This window comes from Linepithema humile, chromosome 4 (genome assembly GCF_040581485.1).
Source record: "Linepithema humile isolate Giens D197 chromosome 4, Lhum_UNIL_v1.0, whole genome shotgun sequence".
Taxonomy (NCBI): domain Eukaryota; kingdom Metazoa; phylum Arthropoda; class Insecta; order Hymenoptera; family Formicidae; genus Linepithema; species Linepithema humile.
The window spans coordinates 27,171,343-27,194,190 of NC_090131.1; the positions used below are offsets into that span (position 1 = coordinate 27,171,343).

General features: G+C 29.6%; 3 protein-coding genes across 5 annotated transcripts in view; 1 reads left to right on the forward strand and 2 right to left on the reverse strand.

Annotated features, from left to right (window-relative positions):
- The window catches only part of LOC105675015 (serine-rich adhesin for platelets-like), a 125,557-nt gene that overhangs the window by 60,887 nt on the left and 41,822 nt on the right, over nt 1-22,848 (reverse strand). Inside the window, exon 3 of the mRNA XM_067353212.1 lies at nt 20,098-20,208. The gene's annotated coding sequence lies outside the window, so the exon portion shown is untranslated. The remainder of the gene's footprint in view (nt 1-20,097; nt 20,209-22,848) is intronic.
- LOC105675028 (uncharacterized) lies at nt 1,255-9,959 on the forward strand. Of its 2 annotated transcripts, XM_012371789.2 has the most exons (4): nt 1,255-1,559; nt 8,075-8,131; nt 8,545-8,801; nt 8,981-9,959. In XM_012371789.2, exons 1-4 carry the CDS (start codon nt 1,460-1,462, stop codon nt 9,032-9,034), a joined length of 468 nt encoding a protein of 155 aa, XP_012227212.1. In that variant the 5' UTR covers nt 1,255-1,459; the 3' UTR covers nt 9,035-9,959. The 2 variants fall into 2 exon arrangements, with proteins under 2 accessions (XP_012227212.1, XP_012227213.1); XM_012371790.2 differs by lacking the exon at nt 8,075-8,131.
- On the reverse strand, nt 11,012-17,143 carry CCHa1 (CCHamide-1). Of its 2 annotated transcripts, XM_012371787.2 has the most exons (6): nt 16,906-17,139; nt 16,215-16,382; nt 12,544-12,579; nt 12,162-12,411; nt 11,202-11,376; nt 11,012-11,105 (listed from the first exon to the last, which is right to left on the reverse strand). In XM_012371787.2, exons 2-6 carry the CDS (start codon nt 16,300-16,302, stop codon nt 11,079-11,081), a joined length of 576 nt encoding a protein of 191 aa, XP_012227210.1. In that variant the 5' UTR covers nt 16,303-16,382; nt 16,906-17,139; the 3' UTR covers nt 11,012-11,078. The 2 variants fall into 2 exon arrangements, with proteins under 2 accessions (XP_012227210.1, XP_067209335.1); XM_067353234.1 differs by having other exon boundaries at nt 11,012-11,376; nt 16,906-17,143.

A 22,848-nucleotide genomic window follows, 5' to 3' on the forward strand; every position in this document is an offset into this window, starting at 1 on the left:
GCTTGATTCAAAGATGGCAAAAGTGCATAGAAAATGATGGTGATTTTGTGAAAAATAATTGAATGTTCGTTAATGACTGAATATTACTTCACGTAAAAACCATAGTTGTAGAAATTAAATTTTCTGAGAAAAAAAAATTGGAGGCATTATTTTCGCACCGTCCCTCGCATTTTCAGATGTTCTTGTTACTGTTTGATACTTGATACTTTATAATAAAAGCTTACGTATTATTCGCCATTCATTAGTTATTGTAAACACCTCAGCTTCGTCAAAACCTAATACTGACTAGAATAATTATTTCGTGCTTAATTACAACGGAGCTATGTTTTACGAAAGAATTGAACCAAAAAAGTAGCTTGTGAGAATTGTGGTAATAAGTTATCGCTATTAGATAATAAATCATGTGTTACATGCAGAATAAAAAAATTATAATTATGATATACAGTATCGATAAAATTAATGTGATAGTTAATACTTTATCTTTACCGGAAGCTTATTAATAGGTTTTGTAGGCGGCACTGTTGATACGTAAAGTATTAATTAATGCTAGCACTTGCACGCATTGGCTCTTCAGTTATATTTGCACGCGATTGTCAATATGAGATAACAAGAGTGACCACAATTTGAAATGCAATTATCGAATATTATTAATTACACATTTGTCAAGATTCATTGCACGAACGACTCGACTAATTAAATATCAAATAGTTAAATTCGTATCGTAAGAGCGATTCGTGCAATATTCTAATAAAATTACGCTAAATTAGCGGAAGCCACGCATAAAACGTAAACAATACGTGAAACGCGTCTAATTATCATTCAAGAAATTATTTCCCCGATAAAATTACCGAAATTAATTGCGATAAACTTATGATAGAAATAAAAATGTCCTTGAAAAGTTTCATCGTGCGATAAGAAATGATTGTAACGATTTTGAATGAAGCGGTGTAAAAAAGAAATCTTGACCAAAGACTTTTTTAAGATGTTGTTGTGAGACGCGTGCGATATTTCGGCAAAAAACTATAAATAAGTGTGTCACGATGTCAGCGCGTACTTAAAATTTTTTCCAAATTGGCCTTGATGTATTTCTTTAGGCACGTGCGATACCCCGGCGCAACTTATAACCCCGTCAATCTCCGTATCCGGACATCAAAGTTCAACAATGATAACAACGTCGCGATTATCACCGCTACCACCACCTGAAAGATATCAAACCACCCACGGATACGCCGCCTGCGTACCCGACATGCAGCACGACGATATCCGACTGCGCCACTCCGGTTTCCGCTACCGTAAAAGAGGGAACGCGCGCCGCCGCCACCGTTCATTCACAACCACCTGCTCGACGGGGTAGCATCGTTTTGGTGTTATTCGTCATTAGTTTTCACGACCGCAAAAGCAGTGACAGTTTTTAGTTTCTTTAAAGATCGAAGAAGCAGCGTACGGCAACCGCGACAGAATGAGGATTAGCGCGACTTCCGGTCCTATTTCCTCGCTCTACCTTTCGATCGGTTTGCTCATGGTCCTGGCTTCCGTCAGCAATAAGGCGCATGCTATACGTGAGTATGCTTTCGTTTGTGTTTTGTAGGTACATTGTATTCAATTCAAACTTTTGGAACTTCTAAAACTATCTTTAAAACTTTTAGAATTTCTAAACACACGATTAGAAATTCTCTCAGAGAAAATAAGAATTTATTAATAATTTTAAAGCAGCAGAAAGCGGCACCAACGCCATTATAAAATTTGATTATTTCGACAGAAAATTGTTTAAATGTGTAGCAATAAATATATTTTTACATCATTATATTTTGCGAATAGCTAATTTGTCATGAAAATATTTCAATATGCAAAGAAATTATTCCTTCCAGAGTTTCTACGTCAGTAAAACTTAATTTTCTAATATACATAAAATATTTTAATTTTATTAAAATTACTTTTGCATCTCTAGATTTTTTACTTAATTTGTAGATATTTAGGATCAAATTAAAAAATTTTTATACATTGATCTTTAAAAAAAAGAAAAAAGAGAGAAAGAATCAGAATAAGTAAATAAATTTTATTCTTTTCTCGCTTAATTGAAAAAATGAGCTTTATTTAATAAAAACAACAAATTTATTATTGAACACGAGATGTATTAAACTTTTTAAATTAGTTAAGAATAAAAGATCTTTTTATACATTCATCGTCTTCCTGGTGAGCTAATCAACTGGCCGTCTTAAAATCTTAAAAACTTCCCCCTGTTGAGTTTGTTTGCGTTAATTAACGTTTTTATAAGTTAACTTGTAAGCATAGTTCGAATATTGTATAGAAAATTTGCTTCAGGCTTACTTGTTAAATATCTTTAACAGCCTGCAGAAATAATCTATAATCAAAATCATTCTAAAATTATTTACTTTTAACTATTATTTCGTTTTCTTATTGTTTTCATATTGGCTTCCTAAATTGGCTTATTTTCATATTGGCGAATTAAATTAGCTTACAATCATTTCTATTTTATTTGTGATGTTTAATTTTAATCTTTTTTAAATTAAGCGGTGGATTGACAAAACATTAATAACATTTTTCAGAATCGACTGATTAACTGATCGATTAATAGACGAAATTTTTGTGGTTTTCTTAGTGATAAAAATTTTACTATATATAGTAAAGTATCTTGCACAAATGCTAATTAAAAATCGCCTTGTTAATTAAATGCGACATCAATTCAAGTAAGTTTAGTTCGAATTATATTGCTTCTCGCGAAAGAACCAAAAAGAAATAATGAATTTTTAATTTAACGATTGGAAAAAGGTTACACAAATTTACTTGAAATTTAAGATAAAATATCAATTACTAGTCAATATAAATTTTTTTTACTTTATTTTGTCTCGTTTATCGATACGTTCTAATTTATGATTTATTTCTACAAAAAGAATAATACATGATAATTGCATAAAGTTCAGTAATGTGTGTGGCATCATCGACAATATAGCATAAATAATTCATTTATAATAGCTGGAACCTAAAATGTTCCAACATTGCACAAATATTACGTCACTAAACGATTAAATAGTCACGGCACACATGATTGGCGATCACATTCGAAATTTGGGCCCTATCGTGTCGCTCCTACAAATTTGCTCCGTGCGTCAAAAAGTCAGTGCAAAAGCAAATGTAAAAAATGTAAAAAAAAAGTATGATGTTTGTTACGCGTGTTTACGGGCGGCGATATTTTTTTCAACTTTGCACTTTCGTAAAAAGTGCAATTTTTAAACAACGCTTTTTCACATATTGCCATGTCGAATTGTTTCATCGGCCTGACGTTCGACTGGCCGTTTTCACTTCTCGCAAAGCCGAAACGTCGAAATGGATTCGGAGAACTTAGGGCATTGAAAATATAATTTCTCAGGGGATGCAGTATGCCAATTCTGTTTTTTTTCTGTTGCAATCACGCTGCATACGCGTTAATGCGCCGTCGTGAAAAATATGATGCATCTTGATACATCGTGCGTGCGAGTAATGGAAACTTTCCGATCAATTCGCTCGTTTAAGAGCGCGAAAAGAAGCATTATCGGAAATGACTCAAAAAATCAAACACTATGTACTAATTGATTGTGACTTGCTTTGTGATAAAAAATTAATTTGATCATTCATAACTGATTAGAGAAATAATAATTTAATTACTTATATATTCTAAATATTCAATAAAATTGAAGAATAATTTAGAAGATTCCAAACATTACATACACATTTGTTTTAAATAAATCACGTATGTCATTTATGGAATTATTGAAAAATTTATTTTATGAAATAAAATATAAATTTATCAAATAAAATTAAAATTAATTTGAAAATAAGCGAATCTTTTATGAAACCGATATTAAGCTGTGATGAGAAACATATAACTACTGTTGTTATTGAATGTGTAACATCAATCGTTTTATTGTCGCTCTTAGAGACAAGAGTCATAACAATGCCCGATGTAAAAGCAAAGTTCAAATTGTTACATCGCAACTACACACGTCCACTCAACTTCTATTTGAGCTCTCAGTGAGAGCAAGCGATAGATTATTTCTGCGATGCTGTCGCGAAGTTTTGCCGTTCTATACAAAACTCATGCAGAAGCGAATTATCGTTGCTCCATTTTAATGTCAAATCGGTTAACTCTCGCGGCTACGAAATGTTATAATAGCATTTGTTTGCTCTGTTTGCTCATGTTTCCGCAACATGATTATCGATTCTTATGTAAGCTAGAAATAGTGTGAACATAGGATTAGAAATGGATGCGGGAGTAGAAATTATCGAGTATGGAGCTATGCACGAGTCAAATAAAACTAAAATCAAAGTCAAGTAAAAATCTAAATACTCGATTAATTCGGATCCTTTTTGAGATTACATGCAAAATATTTTAAGTTTTCTTCCATAAAATTATTAAAATTTTTAATCGTTATAAATTAACTTTTGATAATTTTCTATGACAACCTTTATTGTAAAATTTTCTTCAAAATGTTTATATTTTTAAGAATTTAATTTACTTGATTTATATAGACAATTAATAATAAAAATAAAATATTTTGCATTAAAAGATTTCAGCAAACTGTTTATTAATGAAAATTATTGTGACTATATAATAATATATATCTAAATGTATACATTAATTTAATCGTGATAAATATCGAAAATTAGTAAGTTAATTGACCTGTATTGTGCGATATTAAATATTATGTCGGTGCAGAAAATCACAACGTAGTTAGCATCTAACGAGACAGCTTAATTAAGTGTGTTATGTAATAGGCAAATATTACGTAAATTATTAACAATTATACAATCCTTAACATAACTGTTGCTTCGAATTTGTTTCCAATCATTGAACTTATTGACATCTATCAAAACACAAAAAACGTTTTGATTTTAAAGCACACCCCGCCCTCTGATCAGTTTTAATTTTAAACGTCGATATTGAAATGTACAAATTCTTCGATAATTATGTCAATGTTTCGTAGAAACGTTAAAATGGGTTTGACAAATATATTCTCGCGCGTCTACTTTCGAATGGGCAATCGGTATAATCGATAGCAAGAAAAAAAGCACAACTTAACGGCTCTTATTAGATCACTTATAGCCTCAACATCATTTTACTCTACATTGAAGAGCAACGAAGTGTATTTTAGAAAAGGTGGAACAGAGTTTTATTAGCTTCATACTTTAGTTTTCGTAAAATCGCTTTCTTTTTATTATTATATTTGGCTTGTTTGGTTTTTGTTTGATTTCGTTTAATTTTATTTATTTATTTTATCTCCCTCTTATTTTGTATATTAAAAATATTAAGATTATACTGGCATCCATTAAATTATAAGAGATAGAGTTTATCTTGAGCATTATGTTACTTGCTTGAGGCAACTCTATGCACACCGCTGTTTCTTTGATCACATTTCATGTAGTTTGCAATCTGCGTTAATTAAACATCTACGCGACGAGTAAAATGTACATGTGAATTGTGACTACATGTTGTACGCATATAATCGTTGAAGCACATAAAATGATGGAAATAAAAATGTATCGCGCTTACGTTTTACATTTTATTTCTCTTTGTAATAAAATTTGCGGAAAGCTAAAAGTTTATTATTGATCTTTAGGGAAAAATTAATCAAAATAATTTATCATACGCATATTTTCGTTATAAATTCTCACAACTTTCGTAAAGTTTAAAAATACAAGACCAGTTTTGATTGATAAAGGGTTAAAAAGATCATGTTTATTTTTGCATAAATTTTTTGAAAGTTCTCAAGCTTTATTCAGTTATCCGAAATTGTCTTAAGAAAATCTTAATTATTGATAATAATATCGTAATAAATTCTCTAATGTTTAAAATAAAAAAAAATAAAGTTAGCATTACAAGAAGAAAAAAGAAAAGCCGAAGCGCGATACGAGAACGAAGATCAAATTGAAATCTTGAGTACGTTATCTAGTTCACGAAAATGCTGCACAGCCAAATTGTATCTAAATTTCTAAATGTTCAGTCTGCATTATATTCAGTTAAAGCTCTGCAGATTTTTTGTAAAAATATGTCTTCGTCGAGAACGTTTACAAGTTAAATAAACATCTGATACAAGTCAGTGGTCGAAAATGGCGAATTTTATAGATAGGACGTCGAAATCCTTACTCGTGCGCCATTGGCGTCACGGTGAAGTGCACTTTGGTAGATTCATACCGGATAGATAGAATGGAATTACGCAATACGCCAGTCCATTTCACTGTAAATGTAGCGGCTGCTCAGATCGAAGTTCGAATTGTCCAGCCATGACACGCATTTTCGTAAACGATGATAAATCCAAGTGTGGCTAAAGTGCAAATGTTTGCCGAAAATGTCCGACACAAGCATCCCTATATTTTCCTTGACACGCTTAAATTATCTCGAAAAGATTTCAGCGAAATGACATGTTTGTAATCATTGTAATTAAAGTGCGTGATTGCATATCGCGGGGTCGCAATAATATACAAAATATACAACGTAAAATTAATTTCGCCATTAAAGATTAATAAGAAATGTGTGTAATATAAGTGATAATAATTGTTTCATAATCTATTTGCTTAATTTAAGATATGTATAATAAGTTACGTAAAAGGTTACGTTACAATTATCGGAAGCATTTGATTTGTGTTAAGAAATAAGAGAGATAAGTATGAACGCTTAATGAGCTCTCCTTTTATAGCTGTTAGTTTTTCTGCGAAACTATTAAAAACGCAACACACAAAGAAATAGGTTTGTTCAAAGTAGAAGAAAGTCGAAACCCCGATGCAATAATCGATTAATCAGCTTCGTTTCAGGTGGTAATTGAGCGAACAACCTTGCGGAGCAAGTTGTTCTTTTATTGTCCGCAAATAATTTTAGCTTCCCAACGCGTATTACGCATTTATATATTTAACGATTTTGTTCTTTGATCTATGATCGTGCATGCCGGGAAATTTATTATTCAATCTTTCGATTATATACTCATGCATTGAAATTTATTCTAGTTATTTAAATACTTTTGCCCGCGTTGGCTATAAGAGCATAAGTATAAAAATTAAAATATCGCACTACCCGTATTAACTGAATTTACAATCATTCTTTTAATAACAATTTACAATCATTCTTTTAATAACAATCATTAATTAAAAAATTCGAATGTATAATTATTGCAAAGTAATATATTAAAATTCATGATATGTTACATAAAGTCAATTTTTAAATAAAATTTTCCCATTTACGTTAGAGAATACTTTCAAACCAAATATACTGTGCTGTAATAAATTATAATAATTAAAATACGAAATAAACCGTAACTTATTTTATATTGAAATATTGATATGTATTTTCGTTATCGGAGAAGAGTTTTTCGTATTCGGAACTCAACTATACGCTAATATGTATATGCGTTTGTTTTTTTCACTTTTGTAATTGGAAAAAAGCCTCAAAGCAAGGGAATATAAATCATTATTTTCGGATTATCTTTATTCCGAATGAATTCAACTGAATCACTAACGCGTGTTTGTTTTAATATCAGTTAACGCAACATTTTTAAGCTAGCACTAGACACTTGCAACGCTTCAATGTTCACTAGATAAACTTTCTAAGCTAAATATTGCAGAGATTTATATGTGTATATCTGAATTGTTTGTCTTAAATTATTAAATATTAATAAATAAGATATATATATATATATATACTTATTTTGCAAATCTTAATTTTGTGCATGAAAAAAGGTACAAAGTTGCAGTACCTCCCAGAGGGATACATGATTAAGATGCAACGTTTTTTTTTTGTGATGAAATATGTGATATTTTTAAAAATATCGTGCAGAATAAACTTTGTTACAAGGATTATACAGAATTGCTTTAAGCAACATTATCTACAATTTATCTGCAGTTATTTAAGATTTTCTTCTCTCTCTCTTTCTCTCTTTTTTTCTTTCTTCTTTACTTCAAAACTTATTACATTTAAAAATTAAATATTTTTTATAGTATTAATTTGTAAGAGTATTACGTAGGGGCCTAAAAAATGTAAAAATAAAAAAAAAATTGCCTGATTTTTGTAACATTGATTCCTTTACAGCGCGAGGAGAAAGGAATATTGGCCGCCGGGATATCAGTGAATATCGTCGTGTAAAAGGTATGATTTAAAGAAAAACAACTACGATACACGACAAAATTTGTTAAAAACTTCAAAAAATCTTTAGGTCCCTATAACTCTTCATTTTATTCTTTCCATATTAATTTTATCTGCAATAATTTTTAATAAGCAAAATATGGTTCGCCAAAAAATCTTCTCAAGATTTCATATGTCTATAAACACGAAACACAGAGACACTCTAGACCGAAATTTTCAAACATAGCACGAAACATTTTGCATCGAATGATACAAAATCATATAGACGAAAACGGTTATGCACGCGGTGCATGTAATGAAATAAATATATTTTGCCACAATATTTCAGATTACTATCCCTCTTCGCAATCAAATCATCCTATTCGTCTTTACACAAATACCTAAAGCAATTAATCTCGCTAATTAATTTCTTGCAGGTCGCTGTCACAGTTACGGACATCCCTGTCTCAGCGCTTACGGGAAGAGATACGATTCGACCGTGCGACGCGACACGTTGCAAGAAAGTATTAGTCGCAACTTTCAAGAATTCGAACTACCGTCACCCAAGGATGAATTATTTTACATTCTTCCAAACAACGAATTTCGGGAATCATCAGACCGGTCTTTCATGCGGACTCTCAAAGGCACTCAACGATTATACTCGAATCTTCTGTCATCTTTAGTTAATCAGTTGGTATGTGTTTCTATGAATAAATGCTAAGATGCGATATAAATTGGAATTTAAAGAATCTTGCTTCAGCTATAAAAATATTATAAAACAAAAATTACAATTTTAACTAAAATATAGAAAAATATTTTAATTTACTAAAAATATAAAAATATGTTCTATAGCGTGCATATTGTATTTTTCAGATAACATCCCATCGCCATTCGCGTCGTTCAGATCCAAATATAACCAACAAATAAAGGAAGTGTAGTAGGTTACCCGTGTATATATCAAGACTAAGCAATTTCGTATATCTTTACGTTTAAATATATTAGAAAAAATTATTTCTATTATTTGCATTCAATTATGCTTGATATGATTATTTAATTGTCGCTATTGTTTCATATTAATACTTGTATTAGTTGTTTCGCAGTTTAGTAATAACGCGACAATTACGTTTTCCGTGAACGTTTAAAATCTATATAATTCATTGTAGCAATGCAAAGAAAGTAGAGAATTAACCTGTTAACTGTATGCTTTCTTAAAGAAAAACAATCCCTATGCGTGTAACTACAAACATGTTTAAAAACGAATTAGCGCGTTTTGTTTATAGAAAATATGCATTTAATAAAAATTTAATAAATAGTTTATAAATTACATTTAGTTTATAATACAAACAATGGAATAACGTACAAATGTAATTTTCGAATCTTTTTGTGGTGAATTAACTTGTTTTGTTCATTGCACAGGCATTAGTAGAAAACGAGTTAAGTCGTCTCATCCCCAGTTAACAGGTTAAAATTCATCTCTGTATTTAAGTTATAAGAGTGTAGTTCTACATATGTATATGTATATTCTGCTTTTACACATTAGATCAGCATTACCTAGCGATCAAACACGGATAACGTGCAGCTTTTCTTGAGATTTCATTTAAATGCTGTACTCTGCGAGAATAATATCGATAGATAACCGCGAACTGAATCGTATCGGTAACATTTGCCATTATCTAGTGTTAATAGCAAGCTCGGTTTTCATTGTTTCCTCTCGATAAATCGATGACACATTGTAATCGGATGATACTTTAAACTGTAGAACTTTATCGCATGTGAATATTATAAACGTCTATTATACAGTTGATAATATTATAACTTATTTTTGCGAAATAAATATCCATATCAGAACTGATCCCATTATTGAACTGCAGCAATTAGCTATTACTAATTATTTCTATAACCCTTAAAATAACAAAACAATTATTCAATAAGAAACATTAAAATTAAGGAATTAAAAAATTATTAAGCATATTCGACGTGTCTTATTTTACAATTTATGCATAATGCGATAATAGTTTAAATCATTTTGTAACTTTTTAACGACTTAATACTGGTTATTTGATATAATGATTTAAATCAGTATCAATTGCCGTATTAATTCTGATTTATTATGTAAAAAAGCGAGTGAAATAAATATTGGCGAATGCTGAAACCTTGAGACTGAATTAAAAGTTTAACATTATTACGTTTTTTATGTAGCAATGCATACTTTCACCAAATTTCAGTGATATTTTAACTTAGTAATTAATTTTAATATAAATTAAAATTAATATAAAATTAGTTAGAATTTGGATTCGGCAAGCTTTATAAAATAGAAAGAAGACAAAAAGTTCTGAATTAGTAACATATAGGATGTCCCAGACTAACCCATCTTAATAACAGATTCCTGAAGTCATTTGGAGACGAAAATCTTTATACTAAAATGTCAAAGCCGCAATAGTTTTTAAATAGAAAATGTTGAAAGTTGACTTATTAGATTGTTAAAAATTCACGCGCTTAGGAATATATTAATTTTGTATTCTTAGCATATATAAAAATTTTCGTCTTCAAATGACTTCAGAAATCTGTTATTAACGGGCGATAGAGTTAGTCTGGAATATCCCGTATATAATTATTATCGAAGTATGTATATATAATACGACTAGTTAAAACAGGATGTCACAACAATCGACGAAATCTGCCGCTGTTGGGTATTTTACAGAATTGATCAACAGAATTGTTATCATCGAAAGTTTTACTAGAGAAGGATACAGTTGTCTCAGCAAAGATTTCATATTGTTCTAAGTAAAGATTTAATATAGTTTTCTAAATAAAGATAGAATAATAAATTAAATTTTAATTTAATATGAAAACATGTACATTTGTTTTTACAGAAAATTATTAATATCACTTCTATGATAAGACTTGTTTTTTTTTTTTTTTTTTTTTAAGTTTTTATCTCATAGTAATGTCTTGCAGTCTTTTATTCCGTTTATTCCGCTTTTCCGTTCCCTTCATTCTGAAAATAAACGTATCATTTTTATTTGGCAGATTAATACTTAGATGAATTGAATAGAAAGTTCTCAATAAATGTAAATATAACCACAAGGCCCACCAGAAACTTGAGTACATCTAACTTGTAAGGATCGTTAATTAGTTTATCGTACTCATTAGACGAAACTAATAAGATTTCTGGAGTGTTTTCAAATTTTTCGTTTCTCTTACGCATTGCACTTTGTATAATGCTGGCTTTCCTCTCATCGTTTTCATTTTCGTTGTTAATTGGAATTCTGTAAATGCGAATGTTATGTTAGTTTAATAATTATTAATAAAATAAAAAAGTTTTTCTAATTGATGTTAGTTCATAAATTTACATACAATTATTTTCAAATATATATGTTCTACTTACCTGCAAAATAAAAAAGAAAAATAATATTTTTAAATAAAATTTATTTAAAGTAATGAAAATGCAAAGAGTTGAATGTTATCATAGAGAGATAATGTTGCTCCTTAATCAAAATATTGAAAAGTTTAATTATAAGTCTAATAGTTCGTACAACTTCTAACGAGCATTTTCGATAAAATGCGTTTTAAAACTTTGCCAACTGTAAAATGTACCTTTATTCCTTATAATTCTACGTAACTTTGTCATTACTATTTCGCGATCCAGACTATTCTTAAAATATCTAAATTTTACGCTCATTTAATTGTGTTTGTTTATGTTCTTTCATTGTTTATATACGATGACTGAGAACACTTTAATCAGAAATGGAATCTCATTACTTAATTTATATTCAAATTTTATTTGACAATGATAAAATGTTTAAAGATAAATTAAAAACAAATGAGATAGTAAAAGCTTCATAAAAAATATTGGCTGCATTTTTAAAATAGTTACAAATATTCCCAAATAGCCAAATGTTAGCAATGTTGGCAGGTTAACAGCAAATTTGTTGTCATATGCTAACATTGGTAACATTTTGCTTACTCGGTTGTTGCATGGATAGTTTATCGTGTGAGATTTCGTATTAAAGTATTATTTGTTGCTCTGTCATATTTCTCGCAAGAAATTCACCTGATTGATTCAAAAGTTTCGTCGTTCATTGGTGCCGTATAGCGATCCCACTTTGGCGAAACATACGTTTTATCCTTAGAGAAACCGCTCCACCTAACATGATATTTATCCGTGAATGGTAATACGGGTTGTCTAGTCATCAAACGGGACAGAATCCATTGCGCCTTTTGCGGGGATTCGCTCAACAAAGTCTTGGCTGCCAGGATGCGTATGACAGGTACATCTTGCATATCGCTGCGTTTTCCATGTGCTACAATTTTTTTTACAGCATGCTATCTAATAGGCCACTTATGTATTGATAAACTACTTAGCTAAATTATTCTTATAAAAAAAATATTATTTATTATTATTAATAAAAATGTATCAGCAGAAAATTACGTACCTCCCCAACAAGAAGATCCGTAGCCCATACAAGCCCCTAAATTAAAGTGACAGTTATATATTTAACATTGAATAATAAATATTAAAAAAATAATTAAATAATAAATATTCATAAAAATTTTCAAACTCCATTTTGTTATTGAAATTTTCATGAATTTAATCATGTAGTAGGCAAATAAATACATAATAAATATTCATATACGCATGTAATATTAAATTATTAGATAATTAATTATTAGATAATTAATTATTAGAAATTTTATCAGAAATAATAACATATAGTGTAGTAATAAAATAGCATATAATATTAAAATGAAAAAATTAAATATAAAACTCGACGAAAATTCTTGAAATACTAGGAAAATTCAAAAAATAAAAGAACTTATTCGATTTTTAATCAATTAAATATCCTTTTACTTTTTGACTTTTCCTCGTAATATGACTCTGGCGCTCCAACTTCACTATAGATAAAACAGAAACGGCAATAAAAATTTTTTGAAGATGCTTATTACTATTATATTTGCTAGACGATATTCCGCATAAAGAACGGCTTGTAAACTACCTATAAGAGATGTGAAAAAGCTTGCTTCAACATTCCTTGCATACAATGAATGCTAAGGCAGATAATATCCTGCAAAATTAGCTTTTCATCACTATTTTATTATGATTTCCAGCATCACGTTTTAAAGCTGAAATTCTATTATGTCTTGTCGTATAAATCTATTTATATTCAGAGAAAAATATTGTAATAGATGTGAGAGCATAAAGAATCATAAAAATCTGTTTTATTATATTAAAAAAATCGCAGATATTAAACAATATATCATAGATAAAAATCATAAACAATGCATAATATATAATATAGCAATTACATAAATAACACAGCAATCATTAGAATACATTCAACATAATCTGCATCAATGTCGACAATTTTAATTGTAAAATTTAGTTCAGAAACAATTTGCTAGAAACTTGTGTGGAGTTTCGAAAGTGCTTTTCTGATTAAGAACCAACTAAAACTGTAATAAGAAAATAAAAGAAATGCTAATCGAAAGATTGTGGCGGAGTAAACAGAACTGAAAATACTTATTCGCGCTTTGTTCATGAGACAAAATAGGAACACGTTTCTTCAATGCGCAATGCGGTATGCGAACGAGAGAAATTTGCTTTTCTCCATCGGAGACTGCGCATATTCAATCTATCCTCTCTGAGAGATACATATGTATATACATAATGCGTCAAGAGACTCTGCTCGACCGCGCAAGTTCATTCTTAAAGGTTACGCTAGTTTTTATAGACAATGGCATCAATGTGATTTAGATATTACATTTGTCTCTCTACCGATCCTGTGATCCTTGATGTACCTACGCGCGTTTTGTTCACACAAAGGAATCGCGATGATCATTAAAGAGATAGTAGACGGAGGTCTGTGGCATTATAATGGGTAAAGGTTCAGACTTTCTCTTTTATTTAAAGTAGTTCAGATTCAATTTCAGTCACCTTTACAATCTTGCAGCGCTATAGAAATCTAATTTTAAACTTCTGTTTTAGACAATTTTTTTATTAAAAAAATAAAATTATCTTTATATTCCGAAATTTATCGCAAATTCTTATATCTTATTATAGAAAATAATAAAGTTCTTTTCTATCTTCTGTATTTTTTCAGAAACATGTTATAAAATAAACGCTGAATATAACAGACATTCACACGATTGTTCAAATATTGAAACATTTGCAATAAAAATAAATAAAATTCTTTTTCGGTTTATTTCAATTAAAACCTTCGTTATTTTATGTTAATTAATATTGAAATAACTAATCAAAGCGATACAAATTAATATACATATATCGCATTTCTGTTTCATTTCTCGGTAAATTAAAGAGCTCTGTAAGTTTCCGCAGCTAAAAGAATGAGAAGCAATAATGTGTATATTTAAAATTAATCGCACATCATGTATTTTAAAAAGAGAATTAATTTAGATAGACTAAAATAAATCAACTTCTTCCAATCAAAGGATCAATAATTGAAATAAATTTAATAAACTTAGTGTGTAAAAATAAAATAAATTTAATAATTTTAAAATATTTTATATACATACACATATATTCGTCAGTAATATTAATCTAGCAGCTCTTAATTTTTTAGTCTCTTTCAAATGTGCATTAGGGATTTTAATTTTGGGATTCTAATTTTGCTAAGAACTTTCAATGCAAAAGCGTGAGTTTTTCCTAGGAATTTGTTTCAATTGCGCGGCCAAATTATTATCTTTATTCACTTGATTAAATATGAGGAAATATTTTATATCCTTTCAGCCATAACATAATGTAAAAAACGTGATTAATTAATAAAAAAAAATGATTAATTAATTTTTTGACGTAAAGGTAGAATCATATTCTAACAGAATTTATCTTGATTTTCTACATGTATGATTAGAAAAACCAAGTTCCAAACATTTTGTAAAAGTGCGGCTAAAAAATCTAGAGTTATATTTAAAAAATTTATGAGAAGTGTAACGTATTTAGTTCATTTAGTTAAATTTAATTTATGTAATTTAAAAGCCGTTATTAAATGTGAATATTTGAACACATTATCATTATGTTAATTGTACTTCAAAATAATAATAATTATTTTTAAAACTTATTTTTTGCAATTCACAATTTCAGTTACAAATTTTAGCGTCCAATTATAATAGTTTACTGTAAATAAAAGAAACAAAATTTTATATTACAGATTTTCTCATGATAATTCATGTAGTGTTTCAGATGTTATAATAAACTTATATACTTTCATTCAAAATTAATGATCGTCCGAGAGAAGTTTGTAGATATTGCATCGTCGTGAACAATTACCTTCCGCCCGATGAGCAGACAAATTGCAATAAACATTTTCCTAGTTACTTAGGCATATTTCTATTAACGGAACGGCGTATTAACTAACAAGCAAGTTTCCGCGTTGGTCTTCATGAAAATGTAACTGTGATTGAAGGATAATAAGACGCTATGACGTTTGTTCTTGTCTTGTCTCAGTCCTAGTTTTGCGAATATATTATAAAAAGATCATTCTCTATCATCGGATCTCACATTTTATGTTAAATTCGTGTAAACTATTTTGAATATCCAGTTAGAAAAATTAAGTTACAAATATTTTGCACGGCTATCGATCGATTTATATTGAAAGCAAAATGTACTATTACAATTCATTTGGTTTTTGATTAATTTGAAATTTTGAGAAAGAGATTTTAGTTATTAATATAAAACTGTTATAATATTGTAGTTTAATATCAATTATATATAAATGTGATAAATATTGGAAATCCGCGCGCGGCTAAACTAAACATACATATTGACGTGACAAAAAAAAGAGTGGTTTTTTAGTCATTAAAATAATTCTGAAAGCTGCATTTAAAAATTAGTTGGTTAATTAATTAAAAAATGCCAGTTATAATATTTATATGTTAAAAGGTAGCAGCGTGTCTTCGAGATAAATTGCTTCACGATAATAAAATTAACGCGCAATAAAACTTCTGACCTCAACATTATAATTGTGTTGGACATAAAAGAGCATTATATTTATAGTAAAAATTTTCTTGATAAACAATGAAAATTTACATGGATCAAGAAAGGTGTTAAGAACACAACTGCAATAAGAGACGGAAAGCGCATTGTACCTACCGGCCGTGCAGAAACTTCCGATGAAGCAGAAGATCGACACGATGGTATAGGTCTGCACGACACGGGGATTTCTCAAAGTAAATGCCATTTGATATTCTCACAGCTGATACTTTGCTATATAAACCGAATAGATACGTTCGGGGAACGTAGCCTGCGATCGTTTGCCACCTGTAAGTCGGTTTTAATGACATTTATTTTTTCCAAATCATGAAAAAATAAATTATCTAATTTTTTATTCGTGTAAAAATATTTTTTTTAACTTGTAATGTGTTAATTGTCGAGCATAAAATATTTAAAAAAATTGACGGAAGCATTTTACTTTCTAAAAAAATTGATGCAAATAATGTTAATCAATATTATACTAAAATATTATAAACCAGATATCAGAGAGATTGTATAAAAATCTAAATTATTTCTGTATAGCTCAAGACAATTAAAAAAATATTGATTATAACTCTATTGTGTGTAATTTCAAATTAATATTAGTTAAATAAATTATAAATTTTTATGTTTAATCATAACAATGTTTTAGCAATAAAAAAAAATAAGGCCAAATATATTTTATAAAATATGGCTTTACTGTAGAAATTCATATAAAAAGATTCGCGATTTTACTATCCAATCTTTATAGAATATCCGAATAAAACAAGAAATAAGTAACTTTAAATATATCTAAAATTATCATACTGACTGTTTCGATGGCTATTTTCTCTCGATAATTTCGTTTCCTTTTCTTCACGCACTCAAAAAATCGACGTATGTATATCACTTCTGTTCACCCTTGCGAAAAAACGAGCGGGACACCTACGGGGATACCGTACACCAAATTTCACCGCTGCTGACAAAAAAAAGGTCGATCTCGATCGGAGGGGTCAGCAACTGTACTCGAAGCCGGGGAGCGATGTGATCAGGCTTTTATAGACGTGTGACGCTGTGGCGGTACAGGGCGGCGAGTTTAGTGCTTGGTGGGGCAGGGATGCGCACCTGCGTCGGTGACAGCGAACTCCGTGCGAGTGAACGAAAACAATTGTCGTGGGTGGGATTTAACGGGAAATTTACCATAACATTGATGAATTTCGACGTTAGCCCTGGTTAGATACTACAGACGCGTTTAATCTCATCATGCATGCTTCATATTTATTATAATTACATATTTAAAAATGGGTTACCGATATATACAGCAGAGTTATTTCACTGCTGCGCGGTTAAAACAATTTTAATCATAAATTAATCGTAATTAATCGTAATTGTAACTAAATATAGATGTCTGATTTAGATATTTTCGCGTAGGTCTGATGTCAATTTCTGTACATTGTTTGATATTTAGTATTATATTGTTAATATGCACCACTATATGTATATATAGTACATATTTAATATTTACTCAAAATTTTTATTACATATTTCAGAATTATTGTTACTTTTATTTATGAATCCTTTGACTAACTCTTGTATTAAATGTCTTTGTGACCATACAGCACATTTTGAGAAAATAAATTTCGAATGATAATGTCGTTTAAATTAAAACTAATGTTCTAAAGATTTCAGATCTACAGTTCAAAAATTATGCTTCTACATATGTATGCTTCTCTTTAAACTTTTATTTCATTGACATTTCAATAAATGAGAATGCATATATGAAACATATGTTAAGTTCCATATAAGCGCAACCATAATAAAAATAAGTAATGTGGGCAGTTATACGTCAATAAAAATAGCATACATTTAGAAATACATCTAGAAACTTTATATGCAATAAAATATAAAAACTTTTATTGAACTATTTGTGATCGTTGTGATTGTGATTCTCTGAAATAGAGAAAAAAATATAGAAAAATGTGTTTATTTGCAACGTTGCATTATAGAAGATTGCAGAAAAAAATTCCAATTAGTTATAATCGTATTTCAGCTAAAACAATAAAATAGAAGTGATCGCTAATAGATTTGAAAAATTTCACATTAAAGATAAAATACCAATTTTTTTCAACAAATTCTTCTATAAAACCATATTCAAAAACACACGGATTAATATAACAATATTTTATAACGTATCACGATAATTTTATATTTCAAAAAACATACAATATACTTTCAAAGAATTACGATATGTGATATTCAGTATTATTGGTACTGCAAATACCTGTCTTTTATCTAGATATTGCTCATAGCGGCCATGTGGCTGCAGATAATTGGAGTTACTGTTGCAATATATAGTAAGTGGGTATCGAGAATCACGATAGTGCCACTTACAAATAAAATTTTTCATAAAAATAATAGTGTATTTTTATCGGAATGCGAGCACGTTGTGAAAAATAATTATAGTTCTTAATTACATAAGTGGAGCAAACGCTTTCGAGTGACGCACGAGAAAAGCGCAACAAGTTCTCAACTAAACGTAGATTCGCGCGATTCGATCCGTGGTGCGGCTGCATGCAAGTAGTATAGGTACGTCGCATCGTGATAAGTAGTTACGAATATCCGTAGTCAGACGCATATACAAACGAACGAAGGCGCACCTGGCACTTGTGAATCGAACCAAGAAGGGTGCAATATCATAACGAGCATTTCCTTGAATAATCCGCCTAATTATACTTGCAATTCGCATCGGTATATATAGAAATTCAAATCGGGGCAAGTCCGGTGAATAAGGAAGATTTTTAACGACGATATTTCATATGCATCAATAACGACGATATTTCATATGCATCAATAATTTTAATCGTAAGCTCTATGTTTAATAAGAGAAAAAAAAACATAATGCAGAATAAAATACAGATTTACTATAAATAAATTAATTTATATAAATTAATATAAATATAAATTTATATTAATATAAATAAATAAATAAATTTTATATAAATCTAAATAAATTTTGTCAGTAAATTTTGCAGCTGATTTTAAATAAAAAATGTCATTATTGAGAAATAAATTTATAATAATGAAATTTTTCACTTAAAATTAACTCTATAGAATCCACTGACAAAATATGTATCTGTGTATTCTTTATCAGATCTTGTACAAAAATGTAATTATCTTTGCTTGAAGTAGATTATACTTCAAGTAGTTGCTTAGTCAATTTATTTTTCATGTTTGTTGTTGAAAATAATAATAATAAACGTTTCACCATTTTGAAGTAATATGAGATTTGAAGTGTATCGCAAGTATATCGTATAGTTCAATATCGCGGAAGAGTTATGTCAACAGCTGTATCATTCGGTGCGTGTTTCATCATGAGAAAGAGTGGGCCGGTATGCTAGTCGTAAAACCTAAGTCATCAGAAGAAGAGAGAGCGGCAAGTTGCCTTTGTTGTCAATTACTTTAGCGGCCCTTCACATAAAAGATAATAAGCGAACGATCCACTGACGATTTAATTTAACGCGCACGGATAATCGTTACCGAAACATTGCGACATTTGAATGTTTCATTGAGTTGCTTTCGTCACTTCGCATTCACGTTTGATATAGTTTTATGGTGTTGACTTCATGGTGCGAAATTCGTAGGGTCGACGCAGTAACGTCTTTGTCTCTGACGCAGGTTATCTGTGTCGATTTTTTTAGCGTCATACTTTAATGTTTAATGGGAAGATTATTATGGATTATTAACTTCAAAACTGAACACGATTTTTAACATGGTTTTCTTTTTTTCTTGAATATTTCAAGCAAATAAATTCAATTTTATCGAAAATATTTGTACATATTAAATACTTGCGAAAAAGTCAGAAAAATCAAATATATAATAGTTTGTGCAGTTGGCAAATTTTTTGTGCTTATAGAATCCAATCTTTTTGTAATTTGCTTATAATATGTGCGAGCGGAATTTCTCGCTTCTCGATGTCTAAAACGTTTTTCCGAGTTATTGGATTTGTAAGAAATGCTCCACTTACCTTGAATACGTCGACTTTTCGAATACTTCTAGATATCAGATTTCGCGATGAATACGATTTCTTTATTTGAGACACATTTCAACAACGATGAGGCCATTGGAATCATGCGATCTGCAAAGCAAAATTATTTATGCATATATTTCACGTTATACCGTTCTTTGTTTGATGAAGCAGTGACTTTAATTTGAAAAGTTTGACGCGCGGAAGTAGTTTCGCATTATTATTATTATTCCAACACCTATGACCTATCGGAATATTCATGAGATTAATTGGGCAGTTCATTATCGACGCAACTTGTTAACATTCTGTTTTCACATATTGTATAACTGCTGAAAAATCATAATAAGAAAATATTTTCACGAAAATACGTTTTCCGTTTATTTATCTTTGCTTTCAGTTTATTTATTTTTAATCATTGCATACGATTGAAAAATAATATATTTAAATAGTTATTAAATCCACCATTTATTTGTTGTTTTTATTAATTTTATTATGTCTACAAATTAACAACAAATATATTGTTAAACAACAGACACTCTTTTTAATGTCGCACGAGTGTATCAATTGTCTGATTTGACTGGCAATGAGTGTCAGAAGTATAAAAATACCGATAATACTGAAATCATGGCGAGATGTATATCTTTAATAAAGTGTCGCGTGGATCATCGAATAACTTGCAAACACGCGTAACAATGCTAAAACGAGATTTTGAAAATGTAACGTGACACATACACCACGCACGTCATGCACGCGTCGTATACGCGAGTACGGGCCATTTCACTGTAGCATTCGATATGCGCCTGCAATAAAAAAGGGGGACAAACGGGCCGCGTAAAATGTACAGCGTGTCGATTCCATAGAGTGCCGTGGGTGGGCGCGCTGCGCCGTTAATATTCAATTTTCGCAATCGTGTGGATTTAAGCTCCTTCATACATCGTGGTGTGACAAATTCGAGCTCGTGATGTCGCGCGCATTACGAGCTCGTCTCTCGCAAATGTGCTGTCAAAAGACCTTGGACATGATTTTATGATATTAACCGATTTGCAAAAACATTTCGATCCGTCGAGTCCTGCGAGACCGGAAAGGATTTCGCACGCTTCCGTAAAGCTTTTTATTCATGCGTTCCTTTAAAACCAGATATTAAACTGGAAGTAATGTGTTTCTATTTTTATTCACGCAGTTATTTTGGATAACTTTAAATTTGCAAAAGTTTTAGAACATTTTGGAAATGTATGTCATTAAAGAATAGTTTCTGACAAATATGACAAATATATTTCAGATGTTATTATTCTTGATTACTTAATTCGCATAAAATCATGTAATATTGCAGTTCTTTGAGATAAATAATTTAACCAAAGCAAAAGTACACAGCATTATTTCCACCGCACTTTTTCACTTTAATACAATAGAATCTATATTAGTCGTAATATAAGACGAAATAACTACTGCAGAAAGCACTTTATTTAAAGTTTATTTGTTACCTAAATAATTGTGAAATTGGAAACATTTGCGCGCACCTAAAATTGTCCTTTTAACTGTTGAAATTTGAGAGTGACGTTTCGATTGACTGTGTATAAAATAGTTTATACATGTACTTTCGGATTTTTTCAATTTTTTATATCAAAAGTCAAAAGAGTAAAAAAATACGCACAAAATTTAATTTTTTATATAACCTTTATATAACCTTCTATATTGTTTTTTTAATTAATCCCTTTTCAAATTTTATTTCTTAATAAAAGAAAAAAAATATAAAAAAAAGTTACATTATTTTATGCAGATACAAGCATGTAATTACGTTAAATAATACTAAAGAAAGTTACAAAGTAAAAGAACTTTTGTAATTCTTAAATCTATTGAAAATGTCCTCGTATTTTTTTACTTTTTTTCATAGATGCAGCTTCAAAGAAATTTATTATTATTAAGCTTATTAAAATTGTTATCAAATAACTAAGAAAAAAACAAATTTTGATTTTAATAATCTATATCCATATCAAAATAATTAATAACATGCGTGAAGATATATGTTAGATTATGTAGTATTGACATTGAATTAACTGTAATCGATTGACAAGTCAGTCAAAGGAACTTTGATATATGTCAATTCTGATTGGTATAGTTAATTACTGTTCAATATGGTATGATAAAGTTAATGTAAACCTTATCGTACTATATTAAACAGTCAACATAATTACTTTCCTTTACGAACAATGCGATATGACGTTCAAGATTGTTTTGCTTTTCGATAAAATTTTACATTGCGTCATCATCGTATCACTATTTCTACCTTCTATGTATATTTCTTTTTACATGTTGTGAAATTAATATCTGTCTCTTCCTTTTTACTTCGACTGTACACTAATACAAATGCAAAATCAGATATGCAGAGTGAAAAACGATGTCGAAAGCTTTCGGCAGCGCTTATATTATTTGCAGATGTATCGTGTGAGTCGGCGTAAGATGTGATATGAATATCAATTACAATAAAAGATCAGAGGATGCAGTGACATTGCAAATTTTCCAAGTTTCTAAAAATTAAAATCTTTGTCGAATATCTGGCATTTTCTTGAAAGTTTTGGACAATGCTTTAAAATTTCTATTTAAAAAATATCAATATGCAAAAACATTAATATTAACATATTAAATACATATTGAGTCACTTTAAAAGCATCATTTTAATGACAAATAATAAAATGTTTAAAAATCATCTTCTACGTTTTATATAAATCAATATGTATCATAGGTTCTAAAATA

Bases quoted from the DNA above. Each gene is read 5' to 3' on its own strand.
- LOC105675028 (XM_012371789.2), top strand. From the start codon at position 1,460: ATGAGGATTAGCGCGACTTCCGGTCCTATTTCCTCGCTCTACCTTTCG. The intron at 1,560-8,074 runs GTGAGTATGCTT...ATTCCTTTACAG, and splicing joins CAATAAGGCGCATGCTATAC to CGCGAGGAGAAAGGAATATT. The intron at 8,802-8,980 runs GTATGTGTTTCT...TGTATTTTTCAG, and splicing joins CATCTTTAGTTAATCAGTTG to ATAACATCCCATCGCCATTC.
- CCHa1 (XM_067353234.1), bottom strand. From the start codon at position 16,302: ATGGCATTTACTTTGAGAAATCCCCGTGTCGTGCAGACCTATACCATC. The intron at 12,580-16,214 runs GTAGGTACAATG...ACTTTAATTTAG, and splicing joins CGGAAGTTTCTGCACGGCCG to GGGCTTGTATGGGCTACGGA. The intron at 11,377-12,161 runs GTGAATTTCTTG...TCGCATTTACAG, and splicing joins GAAACTTTTGAATCAATCAG to AATTCCAATTAACAACGAAA.